This window comes from Bufo gargarizans, chromosome 1, assembly GCF_014858855.1.
Source record: "Bufo gargarizans isolate SCDJY-AF-19 chromosome 1, ASM1485885v1, whole genome shotgun sequence".
NCBI classification, from domain to species: domain Eukaryota; kingdom Metazoa; phylum Chordata; class Amphibia; order Anura; family Bufonidae; genus Bufo; species Bufo gargarizans.
This window is the reverse complement of record NC_058080.1, coordinates 14,580,657-14,605,324: the sequence shown is the minus strand read 5'-3', so window position 1 is coordinate 14,605,324 and position 24,668 is coordinate 14,580,657. Positions and strand designations below refer to the sequence as shown.

The 24,668-nt window shown below is 43.5% G+C and overlaps 1 protein-coding gene across 1 annotated transcript; it reads right to left on the bottom strand.

Moving 5' to 3' along the window:
• Positions 1-235: 235 nt before the first annotated feature.
• Positions 236-21,965, bottom strand: LOC122920090 (vomeronasal type-2 receptor 26-like). Its single transcript, XM_044269713.1, has 2 exons — positions 21,650-21,965; positions 236-1,147 (listed from the first exon to the last, which is right to left on the bottom strand). Exons 1-2 carry the CDS (start codon positions 21,771-21,773, stop codon positions 240-242), a joined length of 1,032 nt encoding a protein of 343 aa, XP_044125648.1. The 5' UTR covers positions 21,774-21,965; the 3' UTR covers positions 236-239.
• Positions 21,966-24,668: the final 2,703 nt, after the last annotated feature.

Here is a 24,668-nt window from a genome sequence, read left to right as displayed (position 1 = left end):
AAAATGTTTCAGTTTTTCCCTATTCATTGTCAATGGAGAAAAAACATGCATCCCGTTATGTTTTGTAGCGTTTTTTTTGGACCAGACACAAAACCACTGCAAACCGGATCCAGCAGCAAAGTCAATGTAAGTCAATGATGCTGAATCCGTTAATTGCTTTAGGAAGCAATGTAACCATTTAATAAATCTACTTTATTTTTAATTATAAGTAAGATGAGCAGATACTAATATGTAATACACTATATCTTATTTCTCTCCAAAATTGCTTTTCTGGAGTTCAAACTAGGGTCAAAAAGAACAATATATATTTTTGGAAGAAATATACAACTAAGTATGCCAGAACATGAGGTCAATATGGCAAATATCTCCACAGCCACCATGTACTTCCCTTTAGTGCTCAGATAGGCTGGTATCATGGTGATCCAGACACTGCAGAACAGCAGCATGCTGAAGGTGATGTATTTGGCTTCATTAAAATTGTCTGGTAATGTCCTCACCATGAAAGCCAGAACAAAGCTCACAGCTGCCAGGAACCCCATATAACCCAACATGGAGTAGAAGGCGATGACCGAGCCTTCATTACACTGAATGATGATCTTCCCAGGATAAGAGTGATGGTCAAACTCTACATAAGGAGGAGACATCAACAACCAAATAACACATATGAGAACTTGTACAGAAGAACACACCAAGACCACATAATTTGACACATTGAATGAGATCCACTTCACCCAGATACTTCCAGGTTTGGTGGCTTTGAAGGCAATGCAGACTGTGATAGTTTTGTCCAGAAGAGAAGAGACACTAATAGAGAAGAAGATACCAAATGATGTTTGTCTCAGTAGGCAGGTTATGTGAATTGGACGGCCAAGGAACAAGAAGACACTGAGGAAGTTGAGCAAGATGGAGACCAGGAGGATGAAGCTCACAGTCCGGTTATTGGCTTTAACAATCGGTGTGTCCCAGTAATAAATGAAGATTCTTAATATGATCAATGTCACAGCAGAAAAAAATACAACTATTCCTAAAAATATGAAAGTTAGAATGTCCTTCTCGTAGGAAAGAAAATCGTACATTCTGGGAATGCATTTCACTTTCTTCTCATCGGGCCAATCTTCTTCAGAACATTTATGGCAAGTTGTAGAGTCTACAGTATCATAGAGTAAAATAGAAATGTGATGAAATATTAATAATGTCAATTGCCTAGTATGTAACATGCTAATATGCTAAAATGTTCACTAAAGTAACAATAGAAGATAAATATATAGAGTACACTGAAACATGGAAAGCCAGCACAACATACATGTAGACATGGAAGTAGAATCTCCATTCTCATCTGCCTGAAGTCTGTGGCTGTTAGTCTATATTTAGCTGGGACATCGTATCTCCGATTGCTTACCTTGCCTATGAGAATGACCAGGCACAAGAAAACCTATACAGTAGATGTCTGTGAGGGATTATTCAAACAACTCCCTGAAGCTCACAGGCCAGCAACATGGATATTTTATTAGTCTCATTAGCACTTACGAGGACCCTTCAGGCACACTCTACGAGTGGACATCTTAAAATAAATCTCATATCAAGCCTTTGTTGGAGTCTGGTTAACACTCATTGTGAAGAGCAACTATTATGCATGAGGAGCATTGTAGGCCAAAAAACGCTGCTCTTGGTTTTTGGTAAAAATATATGTAAATTAGCATTTCTTCATTACTTCTGCTGGCATTGGAGAGGCTTAGCTTTCTTTTCCTTTTGAAGAAAATAAGCTAATTTGCATATGTAGCTTTGGGGTTTTTGGAAAAATATTAGAATTAATCTCTCTCTCTAAGGCAGGGGGCTGGGTTCTCTTAAAGAGATCAGCTGAGTATAGAAACTTATTGGAAGTGATCCCTCGTATGCAAAATACAACATGGGGTAGAAGCAAATTTTCCTCATTTCAGGAGAAAAAAATACCTTCCCCAATCCAGTTAGACAATCTGAATAACTCCCTGGATCAACAACCCTTCTCTAGTAACTATAACCTGTAATACTGTCCTCTGTAGTATATATATCTATATATATAGTGGGGTTTTGCTCTGGTAGACAGCCTAGCGGATGCAGTATAGAGGCAATCACAAAGTCTTTAACTTAAACAGTTCGGTGTTTATTCACACATAAGGAAAAACAAAATGAGAGTTCCCAGTCTTCGTGTTTGTTGACACCATGCAATGTCCATAGAACAAAATTTTCACCTGGTTAGCAGTTTTCCATCCGCAGTCCACAGCAGGCTTTAGGGGCCTGTTTTCCGGCATGCGGCTCTCAGCATGGCACACATTCACAGGTCCCAAAACACAGAGACTCCCCAGCTTCTCTGTCAGATGGAGGATAAACCACACCCAGCTGAGACTACTGGCTGGGTTTTATATAGGCCAAAAAAGACCCGGTCTGGAGCACGGGGAGAAGCCACCCACTCAGCACTTTGGCTTCTCCCAGTAAGAGCCGTCCCGGACCGGCTTTACAGCCATACTAAGAACAAAACAGTGTCAGTCAGCACTAGCTGGCGCTTACACTTAGAACTATTGGCTCTTACCTCATCGAGGCCAGGAATCTCGGTGACACATACCTTCCATCAATGACAACCCCTTGCGCCTTCCTACTACATATATATATATATATATATGTACACACAGTATACTGTCCTCTGTAGTATATATATATATACAGTACAGACCAAAAGTTTGGACACACCTTCTCATTCAAAGAGTTTTCTTTATTTTAATGACTATGAAAATTGTACATTAAAACTGAAGGCATCAAAACTATGAATTAACACATGTGGAATTATATACATAACAAAAAAGTGTGAAACAACTGAAAATATGTCATATTCTAGGTTCTTCAAAGTAGCCACTTTTTGCTTTGATTACTGCTTTGCACACTCTTGGCATTCTCTTGATGAGCTTCAAGAGGTAGTCACCTGAAATGGTCTTCCAACAGTCTTGAAGGAGTTCCCAGAGATGCCTTCACTCTGCGGTCCAGCTCACCCCAAACCATCTCGATTGGGTTCAGGTCCGGTGACTGTGGAGACCATGTCATCTGGCGCAGCACCCCATCACTCTCCTTCATGGTCAAATAGCCCTTACACAGTCTGGAGGTGTGTTTGGGGTCATTGTCCTGTTGAAAAATAAATGATGGTCCAACTAAACGCAAACCGGATGGAATAGCATGCCGCTGCATGATGCTGTGGTAGCCATGCTGGTTCAGTATGCCTTCAATTTTGAATAAATGCCCAACAGTGTCACCAGCAAAGCACCATCACACCTCCTCCTCCATGCTTCACGGTGGGAACCAGGCATGTAGAGTCCATCCGTTCACCTTTTCTGCATTGCACAAAGACACGGTGGTTGGAACCAAAGATCTCAAATTTGGACTCATCAGACCAAAGCACAGATTTCCACTCGTCTAATGTTCATTCCTTGTGTTCTTTAGCCCAAACAAGTCTCTTCTGCTTGTTGCCTGTCCTTAGCAGTGGTTTCCTAGCAGATCTTCTACCATGAAGGCCTGATTCACACAGTCTCCTCTTAACAGTTGTTCTAGAGATGTGTCTGCTGCTAGAACTCTGTGTGGCATTGACCTGGTCTCTAATCTGAGCTGCTGTTAACCTGCGATTTCTGAGGCTGGTGACTCAGATGAACTTATCCTCCGCAGCAGAGGTGACTCTTGGTCTTCCTTTCCTGGGGCGGTCCGCATGTGAGCCAGTTTCTTTGTAGCGCTTGATGGTTTTTGTGACTGCACTTGGGGACACTTTCAAAGTTTTCCCAATTTTTCGGTCTGACTGACTTTCATTTCTTAAAGTATTGATGGCCACTCGTTTTTCTTTACTTAGCTGCTTTTTTCTTGCCATAATACAAATTCTAACAGTCTATTCAGTAGGACTATCAGCTGGGTATCCACCTGACTTCTCCACAATGCAACTGATGGTCCCAACCCCATTTATAAGGCAAGAAATCTCACTCAATAAACCTGACAGGGCACACCTGTGAAGTGAAAACCATTTCAGGAGACTACCTCTTGAAGCTCATCAAGAGAATGCCAATAGTGTGCAAAGCAGTAATCAAAGCAAAAGGTGGCTACTTTGAAGAACCTAGAATATGACATATTTTCTGTTGTTTCACACTTTTTTGTTATGTATATAATTCCACATGTGTTAATTCATAGTTTTGATGCCTTCAGTGTAAATCTACAATTTTCATAGTCATGAAAATAAAGAAAACTCTTTGAATGAGAAGGTGTGTCCAAACTTTTGGTCTGTACTGTATATATATATATATATATATATATATACATACAGTATACTGTCCTCTGTAGTATATATAGTAATGGTGCAGAACCCCAAGCAACCAGACAGAGGTTAAACAATAGTGGATTTATTAAATAAACAGCAGTACAGTCCAAACCAGTAAGCATATACAGGTAACCAACCCAAATAATAACCTGTGCAGGGAAACACCAAAGGGACAGCCAGTGACCATGCCAAAGTTCATATGCGCAGTATTAGTCCATGTAACGTGGTACCTAGGGATGAGAAGTCAGGATTTCCAGGGTCCGATCCAAGGTCATACACAAGACAAACTGTTCAGCAAAGATGAGATATCCAGAGGCAGTCTCTAGAACTAAATCGAGTAAGTCAGAGGTCATGCACAGGTAAGTCTGGGAGAATATGAACCGCAACAAACACGCGGGTTGTCAAACCAACAGTGGGCACTGACCAGCCAGGGGTATCACCTTATAAGTACCCGCTAGCCAATCACAAAGTGCCATGTGTCTATTCCTCATAGGTCATATAATGGTCATATAATGATCCAGCCTAGGCTGGTCCTTAGTCACTTAACCCATGCCTGCCCTCTAATCTACCAGAATTTATGTATAGGTATTTTCCCCGTCAGTGGCCGACGTAGCAAATAAGATGCGCGTACTTTCGGCCGCGTATACTTTTGCGAACCTCCTCTTGAGCGTGCACGCGGAAACTCGAGCGGCCCAGCATGAATACACGATTGCATTGGCACTGACGCCAGAACGGAACCCGCGGGTGATACCGGATACAGGACCGGTCGCTGCATGCCGCCACCAGTCCGGTCAATCTGCCTCCGAGACCCCAGCGGTCTTCACCTCCGGTGACCATGCGGACGCACTACCACGTCTGCCTCCAAAGGAGTTGGAACCAAAGATTCCCCTGGCACATGAGTGACCTGTCCCGCTATTCCAACAGGGTCCCCCACAGTGGGGCCCCAGTGGATCGCGGAACAGAAGAGTGTCTTACATATATATATATTTATATATATATACTGTCCTCTGTAATATATATATATATATATATATAGATATCAAAAGGATAAGGCAGCACTCCAGGTAAAGTGAAAAAAGGTGGATCTTTATTCCCTCTGCAACGTTTCAACCGTCTCAATGCGGTCTTTCTCAAGCATATCACACAGTGCCATACAAGGGTATATATACCCACAATCCATAGCAGGAAATTTAAAGTGACAATTAATCAATATAGAACATAATTAATTCAAAAAGAATAATAAAGTGCATTGTGCATAATAAGATGAATCTGTCTAATACAAATACATACTGGTTCGTATAACATAGTACATCCACAGTGTATACAACTTTGTTATCAATCTCTACTATACTTAGATTGAGGGATCACAACTAATCCAAGTGTTTGAAGTCACCTGTGCATCATCTAAAGTGCAATCATAACACAAAAGTTAAAAGCAACTCACATCGTAGCACCTGTGCAGGGGCGCCAAGATCCGCGTCCTCTCTGTCAAACCGCGCATGCCCAAGAGGTCAACCGCATCAAGGTATGCGACTCCGTTCGGACCGAAGCCAGCAGCCGTCACCAAGGGAACGTGACGTCAGAGACACGCGACCCGGCAGCCGGCTCCATGCTCAGACCAGGGGCGTCACCGGGAAACACCCATGATGCGAGGGCCGCGTCACCAGGCCAGACACGCCTACAATAGTGGCGTCGCTGCCATAGCAACAACCGGCCCAGCAACATGCTCAGTGTCTCCACAAATACCAGCGGAAGGCATAGGGCAGGTGCGGGATCACAAAGGAACGGCGTCAGGAGAGCAAAAAAGCCAAATAAGGAACCATAAGAACATGCATGACTGAGGCTTAATGAATGCCTCAATGGGTCAACCTGCATTAAAGTATTAAATGTTAAAGTATTAACCAAAAGGAGTGAACGTGGTCTGAGTATATCGGCAGCAGGAATGACTCCTAAATATAATCTGCCATACCCATATTATATAACACTGGGACGGGGACCAAGAGAGAACACGTCGTTCTCACGACCATCGCCCCCGGTCCATATCGGAAAAGGGGACCAAAGCACATCAATGCCACGGTACCCGATTCCAAAAACCGACCCTCATGTTTTTAGACCATGAAAGAGACCACCACTCCACAAAAGTGTAATTACGGTAGACCCAATGAGTATATTGTATTTCATATGGCAAAGAAAACTCTCCAACACCATAAATCAACAAGGGGACACAGAAATTGACGCCCACTGTCCACGAGCCAAGACGATGCAGTCCCAATAACTGGAGAAAGAAAAGAGAAAGAAGAAAATTAGAATATTAGAAGAAAAAATAAATAAAGGATCATATAAAGTACATGATCAATTCTCATAATAAATGATGAATGACACTAATACATATACACATACACCAGGGCGCAACGGATCAAGGACCCAACGAGACCAGCACAGAAAGAACCCCCCTCCTCCTTACAACACACTCCACCTAAAATCGACGTTAAGACCATACGGTCTCAGGGTGTTGAGGCGATGAATCCACCTCAATTCCCTCTGTTTAAGGGCTAGCGTCCTATCACCACCCCTTCTGGATAAGGTGATATGGTCCACCAACATAAACTTCAAATCTTTTTCTCTGTGTTTGGCCTCCACAAAGTGTTTAGGAACCGGGAGATCTTTTCTCTTTTGTCTAATGGAGAAACGGTGATTGTTGAGACGTGCCTTCATGTCACAGGTGGTCTCCCCAACATAGAGGAGGCCACACGGACAGGAAAGCACGTAAATCACATACGAGCTATTACATGTAAGAAAATGGTTAATCCCATATTGGGTCCCGGTGACGGGGTGTGTGAACTTCTCACCCTTGATCATATAGGGGCAGTTAACACATCCCAAACAAGGGTAAGAACCCAATCTTCGGGAGCCAATATGGGACTGTACCATAGTCCTAGTCTGAATATCCGCCCGTACCAACTTGTCACGGAAGTTGGCAGCACGCCTATAGGACAACAAAGGCGGCAAAATCAAAGCTGGAATATCAGGGAATATCAGAGATTGATAACAAAGTTGTATACACTGTGGATGTACTATGTTATACGAACCAGTATGTATTTGTATTAGACAGATTCATCTTATTATGCACAATGCACTTTATTATTCTTTTTGAATTAATTATGTTCTATATTGATTAATTGTCACTTTAAATTTCCTGCTATGGATTGTGGGTATATATACCCTTGTATGGCACTGTGTGATATGCTTGAGAAAGACCGCATTGAGACGGTTGAAACGTTGCAGAGGGAATAAAGATCCACCTTTTTTCACTTTACCTGGAGTGCTGCCTTATCCTTTTGATATCTATCTATATATAGCCGCTTGAGCCCACGGCTGTGAGGACGTGCACCGGTTTCTTTGTCTTGTGCTGCTGAGAATCGCATTTTGTCTTTATATTATTGGACTTTCCCAGCTTGCACCTTATTTCAGCATTTTTCTTGTACTTTCAATATGGATCTCCCCGACGTATTCACATACACCAGGGCGGACGAGGAAAGGATTCTACGGGGTCTGGTGATTGAGCCCTCTTTTTTATCCACGCCCACTTTGATCGACTTAAAACGAAGATTTGAGGCAGACGCCAAGAAGATTGTGTCCACTGACTTGCATCTTATGACCCTTGGTCAATACTTTAGGGAACACAGAATCCCTAGAGGCATACGTTCACAACTTAAACCAAATCTCTTTCCAGCTGAATCTGTCTATACACAGAAGTTTGTGCAAATCTCCAATAAGTATGCATATGACATTATTCTCCTGAACTTGGAGTTTCTACAACAGGAACTGGCTGATAGTAAGATACGGCAAGCCCAGACCACAGTTGCCTTGGAAACCATGCTGGGCCATGATGAATTTAAAGTCTATGAAGAAAGTTGTAATGAATATTTATCTAAATTTACTAAGGAACAGGAAGCCACTAAAAGGAAGAAGTGGCAGCGTGACGCCGAAGATTATATAAAGGGAAAAGTATATACATGGCAAAATGATATGTCCAAAAAGCAGCAATCTCTGCCACAGCGATCGGGCAATAATAGGAAACAATCGGGACTATCCGGGTCGTCAACTACCCAGAACTCCACGTCTATGAAATCTTTTTTGGAGATGGGCCCCGTGATGGCCAGAGAACCAGACGGGGGGGCAGAAGACACCACAAGTGGCGCAAATCCCAAATCACCAAGGACACTCAAACACATGTCATTGCGCAGAAAGGGGAATCAAGCTCAGTAAATAGTCTTTCGACTGTGGTAAATATCTCCTCTGTGCCTTTATCTGAGTTACAAATTAAGGTGTTGTCTAAAGGTTTATCATTCTGTCCCTCAACTAGGGTCGATTGGTTCAATCTTGAGGCCGACCTGCAGCGCCTTTATAGGAGTATTGAACTCAAGGCATGGTTTGCAGGGCGCTCTCCTGTTGAACAATCGACCTCTACTATTGAATTAAGGCTTAAATCCTTTGGTTTGTCCAATAAGAGTGAGTTTTCGCCACATAGTGGTTCTTCTGCTATAGAAACCTTTAAAAAGGCTGTCTCCAGAGATATAGCTTCATTACGTGATGAAACTAGCATTTCACCTCTAAAACATCCGAATATGACTTCCTCTGAAGCTGTTGCTTTGGAGGGGTTGTGCCATGACAGCAGCCTCACCATCAAACCAGCTGACAAGGGTGGTGCGGTTGTTGTCATGGACACCTTTAAGTACATACTTGAGATCAGGAGACAATTGGGTGACCCGAATGTTTACAGACAGTTGGCTGGTGACCCGAAATTTGAAATCACTAGATGCATCAAGGATGCCCTGGATCTTGCCGTGGCTCAGGACATTATTGATGTTGAATTGCATACATTCTTGACGGTAACTCAACCACGCACACCGGTCATATATGTTCTCCCCAAGATACATAAATCACTGATTGACCCACCTGGCCGTCCCATTGTTGCCGGTACTGGCTCCATTTTTTCCAATATTTCCATCTTTTTGGATAAAGTGCTTCGCCAGTATGCGGTTACGGCCAGGTCATACATTAGGGACACTGGGGATTTTTTGGATAAAATCTCTGGTTTGGTGCTGCCGGACGGCTGCCTCCTGGCATCCTTTGATGTAACCAGCTTGTATACCTCCATTGACCATGATAGGGGGCTAGCTGCGGTCCGGAGGCAGTTGTCCGGTAGTAGCCATTCTTCACACTGTCAGGATTTTATTGTTCATTTACTTGATCTGGTGTTGAGAAACAATTATTTTTTATTTATGGAGAGTTTTTTTCTCCAATTACGAGGGACCGCCATGGGGTCAAATGTGGCACCCACTTATGCCAATGTCTTCATGGCGGCCCTCGAGGAAGACCTTGTCTATGTGTCCCACCACTTCAGGAATGTCCTGGGGTGGTGGCGATACATAGATGACGTCTTCCTCATCTGGCATGGTGACTCTCTTTCACTTGGGTCATTCCATGACTTTTTGAATAGCATGGACCCGGATATTAGTTTCACTTTGGTCCACTCGGCGACCCATGTCCAGTTTCTCGACACCACGGTCACTCTGTTGAACAATAGACTTTCCACGGATATCTACACCAAGCCAACAGACTGTAATACATTGTTACATTTTAACAGTTGTCACCCTAGGTCAATCATCAATTCTGTACCCTATGGCCAATTGCTCAGGGTTAAGAGGGTGGTACAGAATCCTGATTTGTTGCCGATACGATTTTCACAAATGGTAGATAGGTTTAGGAAAAGGGGTTACCCCGCTCAGGTGATTAACAAACATCTGAGTCGTGTGACTGATACACAAGCTAAACCATCTACCATCATGTGTAACAAAACTGAGAGGATACCATTTATATCAATGTACTCAGAGCAAAGTGTCCCCATTGCCCAGATTGTTCGCAAATATTGGCCAATTTTGAGGAGTAACTTCCCTGATATTCCAGCTTTGATTTTGCCGCCTTTGTTGTCCTATAGGCGTGCTGCCAACTTCCGTGACAAGTTGGTACGGGCGGATATTCAGACTAGGACTATGGTACAGTCCCATATTGGCTCCCGACGATTGGGTTCTTACCCTTGTTTGGGATGTGTTAACTGCCCCTATATGATCAAGGGTGAGAAGTTCACACACCCCGTCACCGGGACCCAATATGGGATTAACCATTTTCTTACATGTAATAGCTCGTATGTGATTTACGTGCTTTCCTGTCCGTGTGGCCTCCTCTATGTTGGGGAGACCACCTGTGACATGAAGGCACGTCTCAACAATCACCGTTTCTCCATTAGACAAAAGAGAAAAGATCTCCCGGTTCCTAAACACTTTGTGGAGGCCAAACACAGAGAAAAAGATTTGAAGTTTATGTTGGTGGACCATATCACCTTATCCAGAAGGGGTGGTGATAGGACGCTAGCCCTTAAACAGAGGGAATTGAGGTGGATTCATCGCCTCAACACCCTGAGACCGTATGGTCTTAACGTCGATTTTAGGTGGAGTGTGTTGTAAGGAGGAGGGGGGTTCTTTCTGTGCTGGTCTCGTTGGGTCCTTGATCCGTTGCGCCCTGGTGTATGTGTATATGTATTAGTGTCATTCATCATTTATTATGAGAATTGATCATGTACTTTATATGATCCTTTATTTATTTTTTCTTCTAATATTCTAATTTTCTTCTTTCTCTTTTCTTTCTCCAGTTATTGGGACTGCATCGTCTTGGCTCGTGGACAGTGGGCGTCAATTTCTGTGTCCCCTTGTTGATTTATGGTGTTGGAGAGTTTTCTTTGCCATATGAAATACAATATACTCATTGGGTCTACCGTAATTACACTTTTGTGGAGTGGTGGTCTCTTTCATGGTCTAAAAACATGAGGGTCGGTTTTTGGAATCGGGTACCGTGGCATTGATGTGCTTTGGTCCCCTTTTCCGATATGGACCGGGGGCGATGGTCGTGAGAACGACGTGTTCTCTCTTGGTCCCCGTCCCAGTGTTATATAATATGGGTATGGCAGATTATATTTAGGAGTCATTCCTGCTGCCGATATACTCAGACCACGTTCACTCCTTTTGGTTAATACTTTAACATTTAATACTTTAATGCAGGTTGACCCATTGAGGCATTCATTAAGCCTCAGTCATGCATGTTCTTATGGTTCCTTATTTGGCTTTTTTGCTCTCCTGACGCCGTTCCTTTGTGATCCCGCACCTGCCCTATGCCTTCCGCTGGTATTTGTGGAGACACTGAGCATGTTGCTGGGCCGGTTGTTGCTATGGCAGCGACGCCACTATTGTAGGCGTGTCTGGCCTGGTGACGCGGCCCTCGCATCATGGGTGTTTCCCGGTGACGCCCCTGGTCTGAGCATGGAGCCGGCTGCCGGGTCGCGTGTCTCTGACGTCACGTTCCCTTGGTGACGGCTGCTGGCTTCGGTCCGAACGGAGTCGCATACCTTGATGCGGTTGACCTCTTGGGCATGCGCGGTTTGACAGAGAGGACGCGGATCTTGGCGCCCCTGCACAGGTGCTACGATGTGAGTTGCTTTTAACTTTTGTGTTATGATTGCACTTTAGATGATGCACAGGTGACTTCAAACACTTGGATTAGTTGTGATCCCTCAATCTAAGTATAGTAGAGATTGATAACAAAGTTGTATACACTGTGGATGTACTATGTTATACGAACCAGTATGTATTTGTATTAGACAGATTCATCTTATTATGCACAATGCACTTTATTATTCTTTTTGAATTAATTATGTTCTATATTGATTAATTGTCACTTTAAATTTCCTGCTATGGATTGTGGGTATATATACCCTTGTATGGCACTGTGTGATATGCTTGAGAAAGACCGCATTGAGACGGTTGAAACGTTGCAGAGGGAATAAAGATCCACCTTTTTTCACTTTACCTGGAGTGCTGCCTTATCCTTTTGATATCTATCTATATATAGCCGCTTGAGCCCACGGCTGTGAGGACGTGCACCGGTTTCTTTGTCTTGTGCTGCTGAGAATCGCATTTTGTCTTTATATATATATATATATATATATATATATACAGTGGATATAAAAAGTCTACACACCCCTATTAAAATGTCAGGTTTCTGTGATGTAAAAAAATTAGACAAAGATAAATCATTTCAGAACTCTTTCCACCTTTAATGTGACCTATAAACTGTACAACTCAATTTAAAAACTGAAATATTTTAGGTAGAAGGAAGAAAAAATATAAAAATAAAATAATATGGTTGCATAAGTGTGCACACTCTTAAACTAATACTTTGTTGAAGCACCTTTTGATTTTATTACAGCACTCAGTCTTTTTGGGTAGGAGTCTATCAGCATGGCACTTTTTGACTTGGCAAGATTTGCCCACTCTTCTTTGCAAAAACACTCCAAATCTGTAAGATTGCGAGGCCATCTCCTGTGCACAGCCCTCTTTAGATCACCCCACAGATTTTCAATCGGATTCAGGTCTGGGCTCTGGCTGGGCCATTCCAAAACTTCTTCTGGTTAAGCCATTCCTTTGTTGATTTGGATGTATTCTTTGGGTCGTTGTCATGCTGAAAGATGAAGTTCCTCTTCATGTTTAGCTTTCCGGCAGAAGCCTGAAGGTTTTGTTCCCATATTGACTGGTATTTGGAACATAATTCCCTCTAGCTTAACTAAGGCCCCAGTTCCAGCTGAAGAAAAACAGCCCCTTGGCATGATGCTGCCACCACCAGGCTTCTGTCATGCCCTGCTCAGGTTATGTGCGGAGGTCTGCCAGGTTAGCAGCACGTGTAGCCTTTTGTTTTTGTTTTGGAGTTGAGCTGGATCCGCCTCCCTTCAGGTGCACTGGGTGGGGTCGTTGGTTTGAGTTTAAATTACGCCCACTCCCAGTGTCCTGTGCGGGTTATAGCTTCTGTTTTGCTCAGTGGAAGGAAGGATTTGCTGTTCCTGCTCAGTACAAGATAAGTTGCTTTTATTTTTCTTGTGGTTGTCTGTCTAGGCTGTTAGAGAGACACCTGCCCCCTCCAGGTCCTGAGGGAGCAGGCTGCCTCTTTCCCCCTTTCACCATCTTAGGGATTTTAGGGAATCTTCAGCCTAGGCACGAGGACACGTTCATTCTCACCTTCAGGGTCTGAACGTGGGCATAGAAGTCTAGGGAGAGCTGGTAGGGATTTGACAGGAGGTGACCTTTATCCCCAGCTTCTTGCCTAGACACTTGTTTGGTGGTATTCTGTTTATCTTGTATCCTGTCCAGCATGACATTATAACCCGCCAATACTTTGACTGCCATTTCTCAGCTGTTTTGAGATTGAGTCAATTGATGCGCTAGTTGATCGCATGCAGGGATTATCCCTAGAGGTTGCTGATCTGCGTAATTCAGTCACATGGTGTCAGAATGCTCTGGCATCAGGTGCAATAGGAGGAAGTCAAATTTATGGGGAGCCTAAAGTCGCTCTCCCTGATAGATTTGCAGGGGGTGTGGATGACTTTATCCGCTTTAAAGAGTCATGCAAGCTGTATTTTCGGCCGCATCCATTTTCGTCTGGTGATGAGAGTTAGAGGGTAGGGATAATCATATCCCTGTTTAAAGGGGACGCACAATCCTGGGCCTTTTGTCTGCCGTCCAGTTCTCTGGCCCTCCGGTCGGTGGAAGAATTTTTTAAAGCCTTGGGATTAATTTATGATGATCCAGATCGGGTCTCGAGGGCGGAATCTAAATTGCGGTGAACATACTGCAGAGGCTTACTGCGTTGAGTTTAGGAGATGGGCTACTGAGTCAGAGTGGAATGACCCCGCGTTACGTAGTCAGTTTTGTCAGGGGTTATTTGAGAGATTAAAAGATACCCTTGCTTTTTGGCAGTACGGTTAGATAGACATATTAAAGAGAGGTGTAAGGTTCCCTCCGCGCAAGGGATCCATTCTGTGAGTGGTTTAGTCTCACCTGCTCCCCAGGGTGATATGACATATAACTCTGGGGTAGGGGAGGAACCCATGCAGCTGGGTCAGGTGTCTATCCGTTCTGGAAGTAGGAACTTTAGGAGGTTGCATAAACTATGTTATTACTGTGGGAAAAGTGGTCATTTTAATTTTGCTTGTCCTTTTGTTAAACCGCATGTTGATGAGAAAGAATCACAAAGAGGTTTACTTAAAGAAGAAAAAAAACATCTCTGACTCTTGGTAGTGTGAATGGGGTGGTGGAGCAAGCAGGTATGCAAGCTCCCTGTAATACTCGTTTTCTTCTTCCAACTATGGTGGCGCTAGACGCAAGAACAATTTTTGTTGAAGTATTCATTGAATGTGGTGCTGGGGTAAACCTTGTTGATTTTCTTTTTCTTCAAAATCTGGGTCTAAGTACTTTAGAAAGAGAGATTCCGGTTTTCGAAATTGATTCTTCCCCTCTTTCTCAAAGGAGTCTCAATCATATTGCTCATGGTATTCAGTTAAGGGTGGGTGATTCACATGTTGAGATCATGTCTTGTTTTGTCATGAAGGACTTGCCCGCTCCTATAGTCTTAGGTTTACAGTGGTTGACAAAACATAACCCAATTATAGATTGGCAAGCAATTATAGATTGACAGATCATTGGTTGGAGTGAATTTTGTTCGGACAATTGTCTTGGCACATCTATCTCTGGTGTGTCTACCACGGCTTTACCTCAGTATCTCTCAGATTTTGCGGATGTCTTTTCGGAGGGTGGGGCTCAGGAATTGCCCCCTCATCGTGACTATGATTGTCCAGTTAATCTCATCCCAGGGGCTCGGTTGCCAAAGTCTCGGCTTTACAATGTTTCTCAACCTGAAAGAGAGGTCATGCGGAAGTATATTGCCGAGAGTTTGGCAAAAAGTCATATTAGGCCATCTAAGTCTCCGGTTGCAGTTGGTTTATTCTTTGTAAAGAAAAAGGATGAATTGCTAAGACCTTGTTTGGATCTCCGGGAATTGAACCGTATTACGGTCCGTGATCCGTATCCCCTTCCTTTGATCTCCGATCTTTTTGATCAAATTGTTGGAGCCAAGGTGTTCTCCAAGTTGGATTTAAGAGGGGCCTACAATCTGATCAGAATCAAGGAAGGGGATGAGTGGAAAACGGCCTTCAACACGCACGAGGGTCATTTCAAGAATCTGGTTATGCCTTTTGGGTTAACTAACCCGCCAGCGTTATTTCAGCGATTCGTCAATGACATTTTCCATCATTTTGTGTGGGAGGTTCGTGGTAGTTTACTTGGATGACATTCTAATTTACGCTCCTGATCTGAAGACCCATCAGGATTACGTGAGACAGATTTTGTCGATCCTTCGGGAGAATAATTATATGCCAAATTGGAGAAATGTGTGTTTTCTGTGCAGGAGCTTCCGTTTCTGGGATATCTGCTTTCTGACTCTGGTTTTCGCATGGACCCCGAAAAGGTCCGGGTGATTCTGGAATGGGACTGACCGGAGAATCAGAAAGATTTGATGCGGTTTTTGGGGTTTACTAATTATTATAGAAAATGTATCTTGAACTATTCTACCATTGTAAAACCTCTGACCAATATGACTAAGAAGGGCGTCGACGTCTTTGTCTGGTCGGATGAGGCATTGCAGGCCTTTTCGGCTATTAAGGAATGTTTCGCGTCTGCTCCCATTCTGGTGCAGCCCGATGTGTCTCAGCCATTCGTGGTGGAGGTTGATGCATCAGAAGTGGGGGTTGGAGCAGTGCTGTCGCAGGGTTCATCTCCTGGCAAATGGGTTCCGTGTGCTTTTTTTTCCAAGAAGCTCTCGGTCGCCAAAAGGAATTATGATGTAGGAGATAGGGAATTGCTGGCCATCAAATTGGCCTTTGAGGAATGGCGTCACTGGTTGGAGGGGGCGTCATAAGAATTTGGCTTACCTGCAATCTGCCAAGTGTCTGAATCCTAGACAGGCTAGATGGTCACTGTTCTTTATCAGGTTCAATTTTGTGGTTACTTTTCGCCCTGGGGTTAAAAATGTAAAGGCGGATGCGTTGTTTCGCAGTTTTCCTTGGGGATGTGATTCAGAGGATCCTGCTCCGATTTTGGCTGATGGGGTGGTGGTCTCCGCTCTGTACCCCGAATTGGAGATGTAGGTGTTGGGAGCCCAGGAGGGGGCTCCTGGTTCTTGTCCCCCAGGGAGGTTGTTTGTTCCTGATGGACTGCGATACAAGGTATTCAAGGAACATCACAATACTGTCCTTGTTGGACATCCTGGTGGTAAATCCACCTTTGATCTGGTGGCCCGGGTTACGTAAGAGTGTTGAGGATTATGTAGCGGCTTGTGAAACCTGTGCATGGTCACAGGTTGCTCACACTCGACCTTCTGGTTCACTTCTTCCTTTGTCTATTCCGTCTCGTCCTTGGACACACTTGTCTATGGACTTTATTACGGATCTGCCGAGTTCCTCCAGGAAAACAGTAATTTTGGTGGTTGTTGACCGTTTTAGTAAAATGGCTCACTTTGTATCGTTAGCTAGTCTGCCCAATGTCAAGACTCTTGCTCAGATTTTTGTTGATAATATTGTGAAATTACATGGCATTCCCTCGGATGTGGTTTCGGATAGGAGCACGCAGTTTGTCTCCAGGTTTTGGAGGGCGTTCTGCTCTCGGCTTGGCATTCAACTTTCGTTCTCTTCGGCTTTTTATCCGCAGTCGAATGGGCAGACAGAGCGTACTAATCAAAACCTGGAGACCTACTTGAGGTGCTTTGTGGCTGAGAATCAGGAGGACTGTTCCTCATTTTTATCCCTAGCAGAGTTTGCTTTGAATAACCGTAGGCAGGAGTCCACGGGTAAGTTGCCATTTTTTGGCGCATACGGTTTTCATCCTCAGTTTGGTACCTTTTCTGGGACTAGTTCCTCTGGGATGCCAGAGGAGAGATTTTCTTCTGCTTTGTCTTCTATCTGGCGGAGGATCCAAGTGAATTTGGAGAAGATGGGTCAGAGGTATAAGCGAATGGCTGACAAGAGACGTATGACTGGTCCGGACCTGTGTGTGGGTGATCTGGTGTGGTTATCTACTAAAAATATTAAACTGAGAGTACCATCTTGGAAACTGGGTCCAAGATTTATTGGACCTTAAAAAATATCTGCGGTGGTCAATCCAGTAGCGTTTCGACTGGATCTTCCTCAGACTTGCAGGATCAATGATGTGTTCCACAGGTCTTTACTGAAGAAATATGTGAAACCGATGGAACCATCGCCATTGCCTCCTCCCCCTGTTCTGGTTGATGGAAATTTAGAGTTTGATATCTCTAGGGTTCTCGACTCAAGAGTTCTTCGGGGCTCCCTTCAGTACCTGGTACACTGGAGGGGATACGGCCCTGAGGAGAGGATGTGGGTTCCGACTGTGGATGTTAGTGCCAGCCGACTGGTGAGGGCTTTTCACAGATCCCACCCTGATAAAGTTGGGATGGGGTGTCCAGAGGTCACCCGTAGAAGGGGGGGGGGGGGGTACTGTCATGCTCTGCTTCACTGTGGGGGTGGGGTTCTTTTGGTGATGTGCAGTGTTGTTTTTGCACCAAACATATCTTTTGGCATTATGGCCAAAAAGTTCAACCTTGGTTTCATCAGACCATAACACCTTTTCCCACATGCTTTTGGGAGACTTCAGATGTGTTTTTGCAAAATGTAGCCTGGCTTGGATGTTTTTCTTGGTAAGAAAAGGATTTCATCTTGCCACTCTACCCCATAGCCCAGACATATGAAGAATACGGGAGATTGTTGTCACATGTACCACACAGCCAGTACTTGCCAGAGATTCCTGCAGCTCCTGTAATGTTGCTGTAGGCCTCTTGGTTGTCTCCCAGACCAGTTTTCTTCTCGTCTTTTCATCAATTTTGGAGGGACGTCCAGTTCTTGGTAATGTCACTGTTGTGCCATATTTTCTCCACTTGATGATGATGACTGTCTTCACTGTGTTCCATGGTATATCTAATGCCTTGGAAATTCTTTTGTACCCTTCTCCTGACTGATACCTTTTAACAATGAGATCCCTCTGATTCTTTGGAAGCTCTCTGTGGACCATGGTTGTTGCTGTGGGATGCAACTAAGAAAATTTCAGGAAAGACCAACTAGAGCAGCTGAACTTTATTTGAGGTTAATCAGAGGCACTTTAAATGATGGCCGGTGTATGCGGACCCCTATTTAACAGGATTCTAAATGTGATTGCTTAATTCTGAACACAGCTACAGCCCCAGTTATAAGAGGGTGTGCACACTTGCAACTACATTATTTTTTTGTTTTTTTTTGTTTTCTTCCCTCCACCTAAAAGATTTCAGTTTGTTTTTTCATTGAGTGGTACAGTTTATAGGTCACATTAAAGGTGGAAACACAGAAACCTGACATTTTTACAGGGGTGTGTAGACTTTTTATATCCACTGTATATATATTTAATTATAACCTTCTCCAACGATCTTATTTTACGCATAATGTATTCTTTATCCTTGAATGGGACAATTTTAGCTATTATTGTCCTTGGGTAAGTACCAGTCACATTTCGGGTTGGTATTCTATGAGCTCTCTCAACTGTAAACACGTTAGACAGGTTTTCCCCAACCACCATCTCAGTTATCTATTTCTGTATATACTGCGTGCAATTTACACCCTCCATCTTTTCAGATATCCCCATTAGCCTAATGCTTGACCTCCTATCCCTATGTTCCAAGTCGATAATTTTCTTGCTACGGATATCCTTCTCCATTTTTAAGGTTTTCAGATCTTTAGTAATTTTCAGGACCTGATCTTCCAATTTACTTATCCTTTGTTCCGCCTTATTTACTCTCTCACTAATTTTCCTACAATCTTCTCTGATCAGATGCACATCCAATTTTAATTCTCCCATCTGTTTTGTTTCCAGCACTTGCTCACAGCTAACATAATATCCGCTAAAGTGGGAGCTTGTGACACATCTGGTTGAATTGGTGACATCACATCCAAGTCCTCAGTATCCTCATTAGCATTCCTATCAGCCACATTGTTACTTTGTATATTAGCTCTGAAATTCCCCTTATTTGCTTCCGCGGACGGGGCTTGGGGATATCTGTCCAGTTTACTTTCCCGCTCTACTTTTGTTCTAGGCAGGTCTTGTTTGGGGGAACCATAAGTACCGGACCTCCTCTGATCTCCACATTTCTCCCCCGTTTTATCTGTATCATCTTTCTTCTTAACCATGTTACCCCAAGTAATGTGCCAACGGAGAAGAGTCAATATGGGGACGTAATAGATCGCAATTAGTTGAATTAATAAGATTAGCCCAAGATATATCCACTCAGTTCCTTAGCTGTTAGCAATTAACAATTAGGGTACTGCAGAACTTTAAAGCTAATGCTGTGTTAGCAGAGGTTACGTGATTAGTTAAGGCAGTTCCAATCAATAAAGCCACACAAAACTAAATGTTAGTCCCAGGTTAGTTCTCAAAATGTAGATCTGCTTCTATTGAAGTTCTCACCCATCGAGGGATAACATGTGCAAACCAATCCACTCCTGCTCCAAACTAGGTAAACGAGCAATTGATGGGTCAGGCAACAGACTTCAAGGGCCTGAGATTTCCTCTTCCACTCTTCCTGCCACCTCTCCAGTTCATCCCCAACCGCCTCAAATATAAAGTCTGAATGTACCAGCACCAAGGGGGAACAGACCGGCACACCTCTCCTCAACTGATATCACACCAAATCAAGGCGCCAGCGATTAGCACGATGCCAGCAGCTTCCTCAGTATAGCGGTGGGGCAGAGTCAGGAGCCACAGCAGGCCCACGAGGCTTTCACAGGGGCTCCACAACACCAGAAGCCCAGTCACAGGCCATACAGCCAGGCTTTCAGAAAGAGGTCGGGGAAGGAGGCGGAGCTATGGCGTGACCAGCTTACATCAGGCACATCCCACCGACATGCCTGCCGACCACAAAAAGCCGGCCACTGGCATCTTGATTGTAGGTCCAGCGTAAAATGTTGCCTCTTTGACTGGGACCTACTCTGACAAAAAGGTGTAGCACAATGCGGTGACAAAGTGGCACTGCCCTAGTAGGCTACCGGACCCAGGAGTCAAACAGCAACTCTGCTGTCCGACAATGCCACCCTTGGCACTGGGTCCCACCAACTCACCATCACAGTGCCACAAAAACAAAGGCCACCACCATGGATGGCATTGTCACACAGCAGGGTTGCTGTTTGACTCCTGGGTCCGGCAGCCTACTAGGGCAGTGCCACTTTGTCACCGCATTGTGCTACACCTTTTTGTCAGAGTAGGTCCCAGTCAAAGAGGCAACATTTTACGCTGGCTGTATGGCCTGTGACAGGGCTTCTGGTGTTGGGTCCCGCCGCCTACTAGGGCAGTGCCGCATTGTGCTGAGCCTTTTTGTCAGAGTAGGTCCCACTCAAAGAGGCAACCTTGGCGTGGTGAGTGGGCTTATGCCTTTTGATCAAAATGCACACTAATGTCTCTTGTACAGCATGTAGTATGGGGGGCTGTACAACTTTAATATGGCGCTGAGAAGAGCGTTTAATTAGATCAAAGCATAGCATTGTGGATGTATGATCCAGTTCTGTTTTTCTCCCCCTGATATATATTTATTATTTATTAATTTCTTAAAATTTGTTTCTGGTACAATTCAAGTTTAATTCGGGTACATAATCAATTTTACCCGAATCATATATTCTCTAATTACCCTGAAAGGAACTTGATATATACGACTCTCTGGTCACCAATGTTTCCAGAGAGATAGAGAAAGAGGTAGCCTAGTGGTCGCCTAAAAAGCTTCAATCAGTGCTTTTTCATAAAAAGATTTCCCCCTAGTGGTAGCCTCAGACTGTTCAACCAGTGCATTTTCATAATAAGATTTGTTATCTGTTGCTGTGGTTGCACCACCACATAATGTTTGGCAACTCTTTTCCAGAACAGGGGAGAGTTATTAATCGGTGGATTTAGGCATGATTTAGGTCGTAGGTTAGACAATGGGCCCTCCCCTGGTAATCTCATGTTCTCCTCCAATAGTTCATTCACATTGACAAAGTCTGGCAAAACCCCGATCCCCAATTTCTGGGAAAATATGTGAAAATTCCATCTGCCTTCATCAAATAGGCCGAGGAAAGGCAATTTGAACATATTTCCCAGAAACTTAGAGAGGTGCTGCTTGGCCTACATTATACTGCACATGTACACCGCATCCAAGGCACTCTCGGTAATGAGAAAGAGACCCCTCAGACAGCGCATATATATTGCTGAGAAACCTAGAAAAGCCTGTTAGGTTCTTTCTCATACAAATGTTAGAATCCCAATCTTTTGAGAAACTCAGGATGAATTCCAAACCAGTAGAATCAGTTTGTCTTCCTTAATTTACCTGTTACATTGGACACTTCACCCTCAGAACAGGGGACACAGTCATAGCAGCAGATTTGATATTCTCCATTAGAAGCTTTCCTGTGTCCTGGAGAACACGGCTCATTACACCGGGACTGTGGCATCTGGGATAGTAAGTAAAGTGGTAATCAGTGTATGAAACCTAAGAAAATTATTATATAAAAAACTCTGATACTTCTATATGTTCTAGAGATTGGCTTTATGCTCAGTATACCTTTTATAACATTTCTGTATTTCAATACTACATACTGTATAACGGTTTAAAACATCACAAATTTAGGTGCAAGTGGCAAAAAGGTGACAAGAAAAGTGTGTAGGTTTAGTGGAAGGTGGCGTGTGGGGTTTACTGGGAGAAATTTGATGTAAGTTACACCTGCTCGTTACAGTACAGTTGGTTTTTTGGCTCACAGACAACCAAAAGCTTTGACAATGTAATTACAACATATAAAACATCTGGATATAATAAATTACAGTTGTGATGGCTGGACAACTGGGTCAGGACATCTCCAATATGTTTAATGGGTAATGTTTCCTGTATGCAGTGGTAAATGTCTACCAAAAGTGGTGCAAGGAAGAACAACTGCTGAACCCATCTAAAAGTCATTTCCACCTAACACTTATTGAAGTACCTGGGGGTGAAGGCTAGCCCGGGATCTCACTAATGAGCTACGGTATCACAAATTGCTGAAAAAGGATAAAGGACACCTTCAGAGATCTTCTAAAGTCAAAATCACACAGAATATTCTCGTGGCTACTTACAACAGTATAAGGCTACTTTCACACTAATGTTAATATTTTCCAGTATTGAGATAAGTCATAGGTCTGAATACCGAAAAAAAAAGCTTTTTTTTGTCATTGTCAATGGGAGCAAAAAATAACTGAACAGAAAGCAGTGCTCCAAATGCATTACGTTCCGTTCTCATACCAGAGAGCAAAGCGTAGCATGCTGCAGTTTGCTTTCCATCCTGGGATGCAGAGCAAGACGGATCTGTCATGACCCCCAATGCAAGTAGATGGGGACGGATCCGTTTGCTCGGAGACAATAGAAATCGCATCCGTCCCTCATTGACTTTCAATGGAGTTCGTGACGGATCCATCTTGGATATGTTAAAGATAATAATACATCATAACGGATGCAGACAGTTGTATTATCAGTAACGGAAGTGTTTTTGCCGAACACTGCCGGTTATCTACCCCTGCTCGATTTGCTGGGAAGCTAAAGGCATGCCTAGTTTTATTTCCAATGTTCTGTATTTTCTCTATGCCCTCAATCCTCTCATCCTTCGGCACAGTGTAGACCCTGGACATGTTCACTATGCAGCTGAGACAAAGGTCCAATCCAGTGAGACAACATGGAAATTCAGTTCAGCTTTCTAACCCCTGAGCTTTCTTGGAAGCATGAGGCCTTGTTGGTGTGGTCCTATCTACTCGTATAAAAGATCACCTACCATCTTTGACAAATTTGTTTGTCTTGCAACAAGGGTGGATGTGTGATTCAGAGAGAGATCGAAGAAAAGTATTAAGATTTTTGGGTACCACGGTCCACCACCTCTTTCAAGTCTCCAGGGAGAATCCCATTGAATCCATAAAAACTTGGCTATACCCTACCTTTCTCGAAAATCTTTTAACACCTGACTGAAGGCCTCTCTCTGTGCTGTGGATGGGGATGTCACTCTCATATGGACTGTTCCAAACTGAAAGCAAAGTAAGAAAACTCCAGGCCCTATGTAGGAGTGCAGGAATCACCTTGGGTCTAACACGACCCTCAATCCCTGAGTCTACATCTTCTGTTGGAGTGGGATTCTTCTTCACAAAAAAGAATGATAGCTCCTGAAGACCATGTATCAACTACCAGTGCAAAAAGAAAATCATGGTAAAAGATTGCTATCCACTAACTCTCTATTTGACTGAATTAAAAAAAGCCTGTTTCTCTACCACATTGGACCTGGGTGGTTCCAATAATCTTATTCGTACAGAAGAAGAATTCAAGACGGCATTCAGTATTCAGGATGGTCACTACGAGGATCTGGTCATGCCCTTTGGTTTGTGTAATGCACCTGCAGTGTTCTAACACTTAAAGAGGACCTGTCACCGCTCCTGACATGCATTTTCCATGTAATAATTCTGGAGCATCTATTCTTATGTCTGTATGTTGTGCCATTCCTCTATTATTTCTACTAGAAGTTATGAATGAATTGCTAGCAGTCTGCAGTAACGGTACAGAGGGGAGGTAACCAGTTGAGGGGGTGTACCTGCACAGACTTCCTCTATCCAATCAGTGCTGCCATTTTCAGACTGTGCAAGTACACCCCCCAACTAGTTACCTCCCCTCTGTACCCTTACTGCTGACTGCTAGCAATTATTCATAACTTCTAGTAGAAATAATAGAGGAATGGGACAACGTACAGACATAAGAATAGATGCTCCAGAATTGTTAGTATGTGTGGAATGCAAGAAGCTAATAAAACTAGCATGTCAGGGGTGGTGTGTCATACTAAATAGAAATATACTAATGCATCTAAATGATACAAATACATTTTCAAGACGGATACTTTTTCATATACGTTAAACGTAGATTTTTAATTTATTCTTATGAGACAGGAGCATACAAAAAGAAGGCATAGCCTTGTACAATAGTATTATACTGCTATCACATCTCTGTTTTGTTACCATATGCTAGGCTTAGTTCTGGTGTCATACCTATGCACTAAGACTAATGGTAAAGTGAGGACAACTTGGCTAAATTCTCTATTCTCATCTCCCATTTTGTTTACTTGCTATATTTTGTATGTCTTTGATAGTTGTAGTATTTTATGGAACTTCCTAGATCTGGCCATCCCACCAAACTAAGTATTCAGGGGAGAAGGGTAGAAGGTAAGAGTGGTGACCAAGAACACAAATGTCACCCATTAGATCATGTGTAAAGAAGGGAGAAACTTCCAGATGGTCAACAATCACTGCAGCCTCCACCAATGTGAGCTTTATGGCTGAGTGACCAG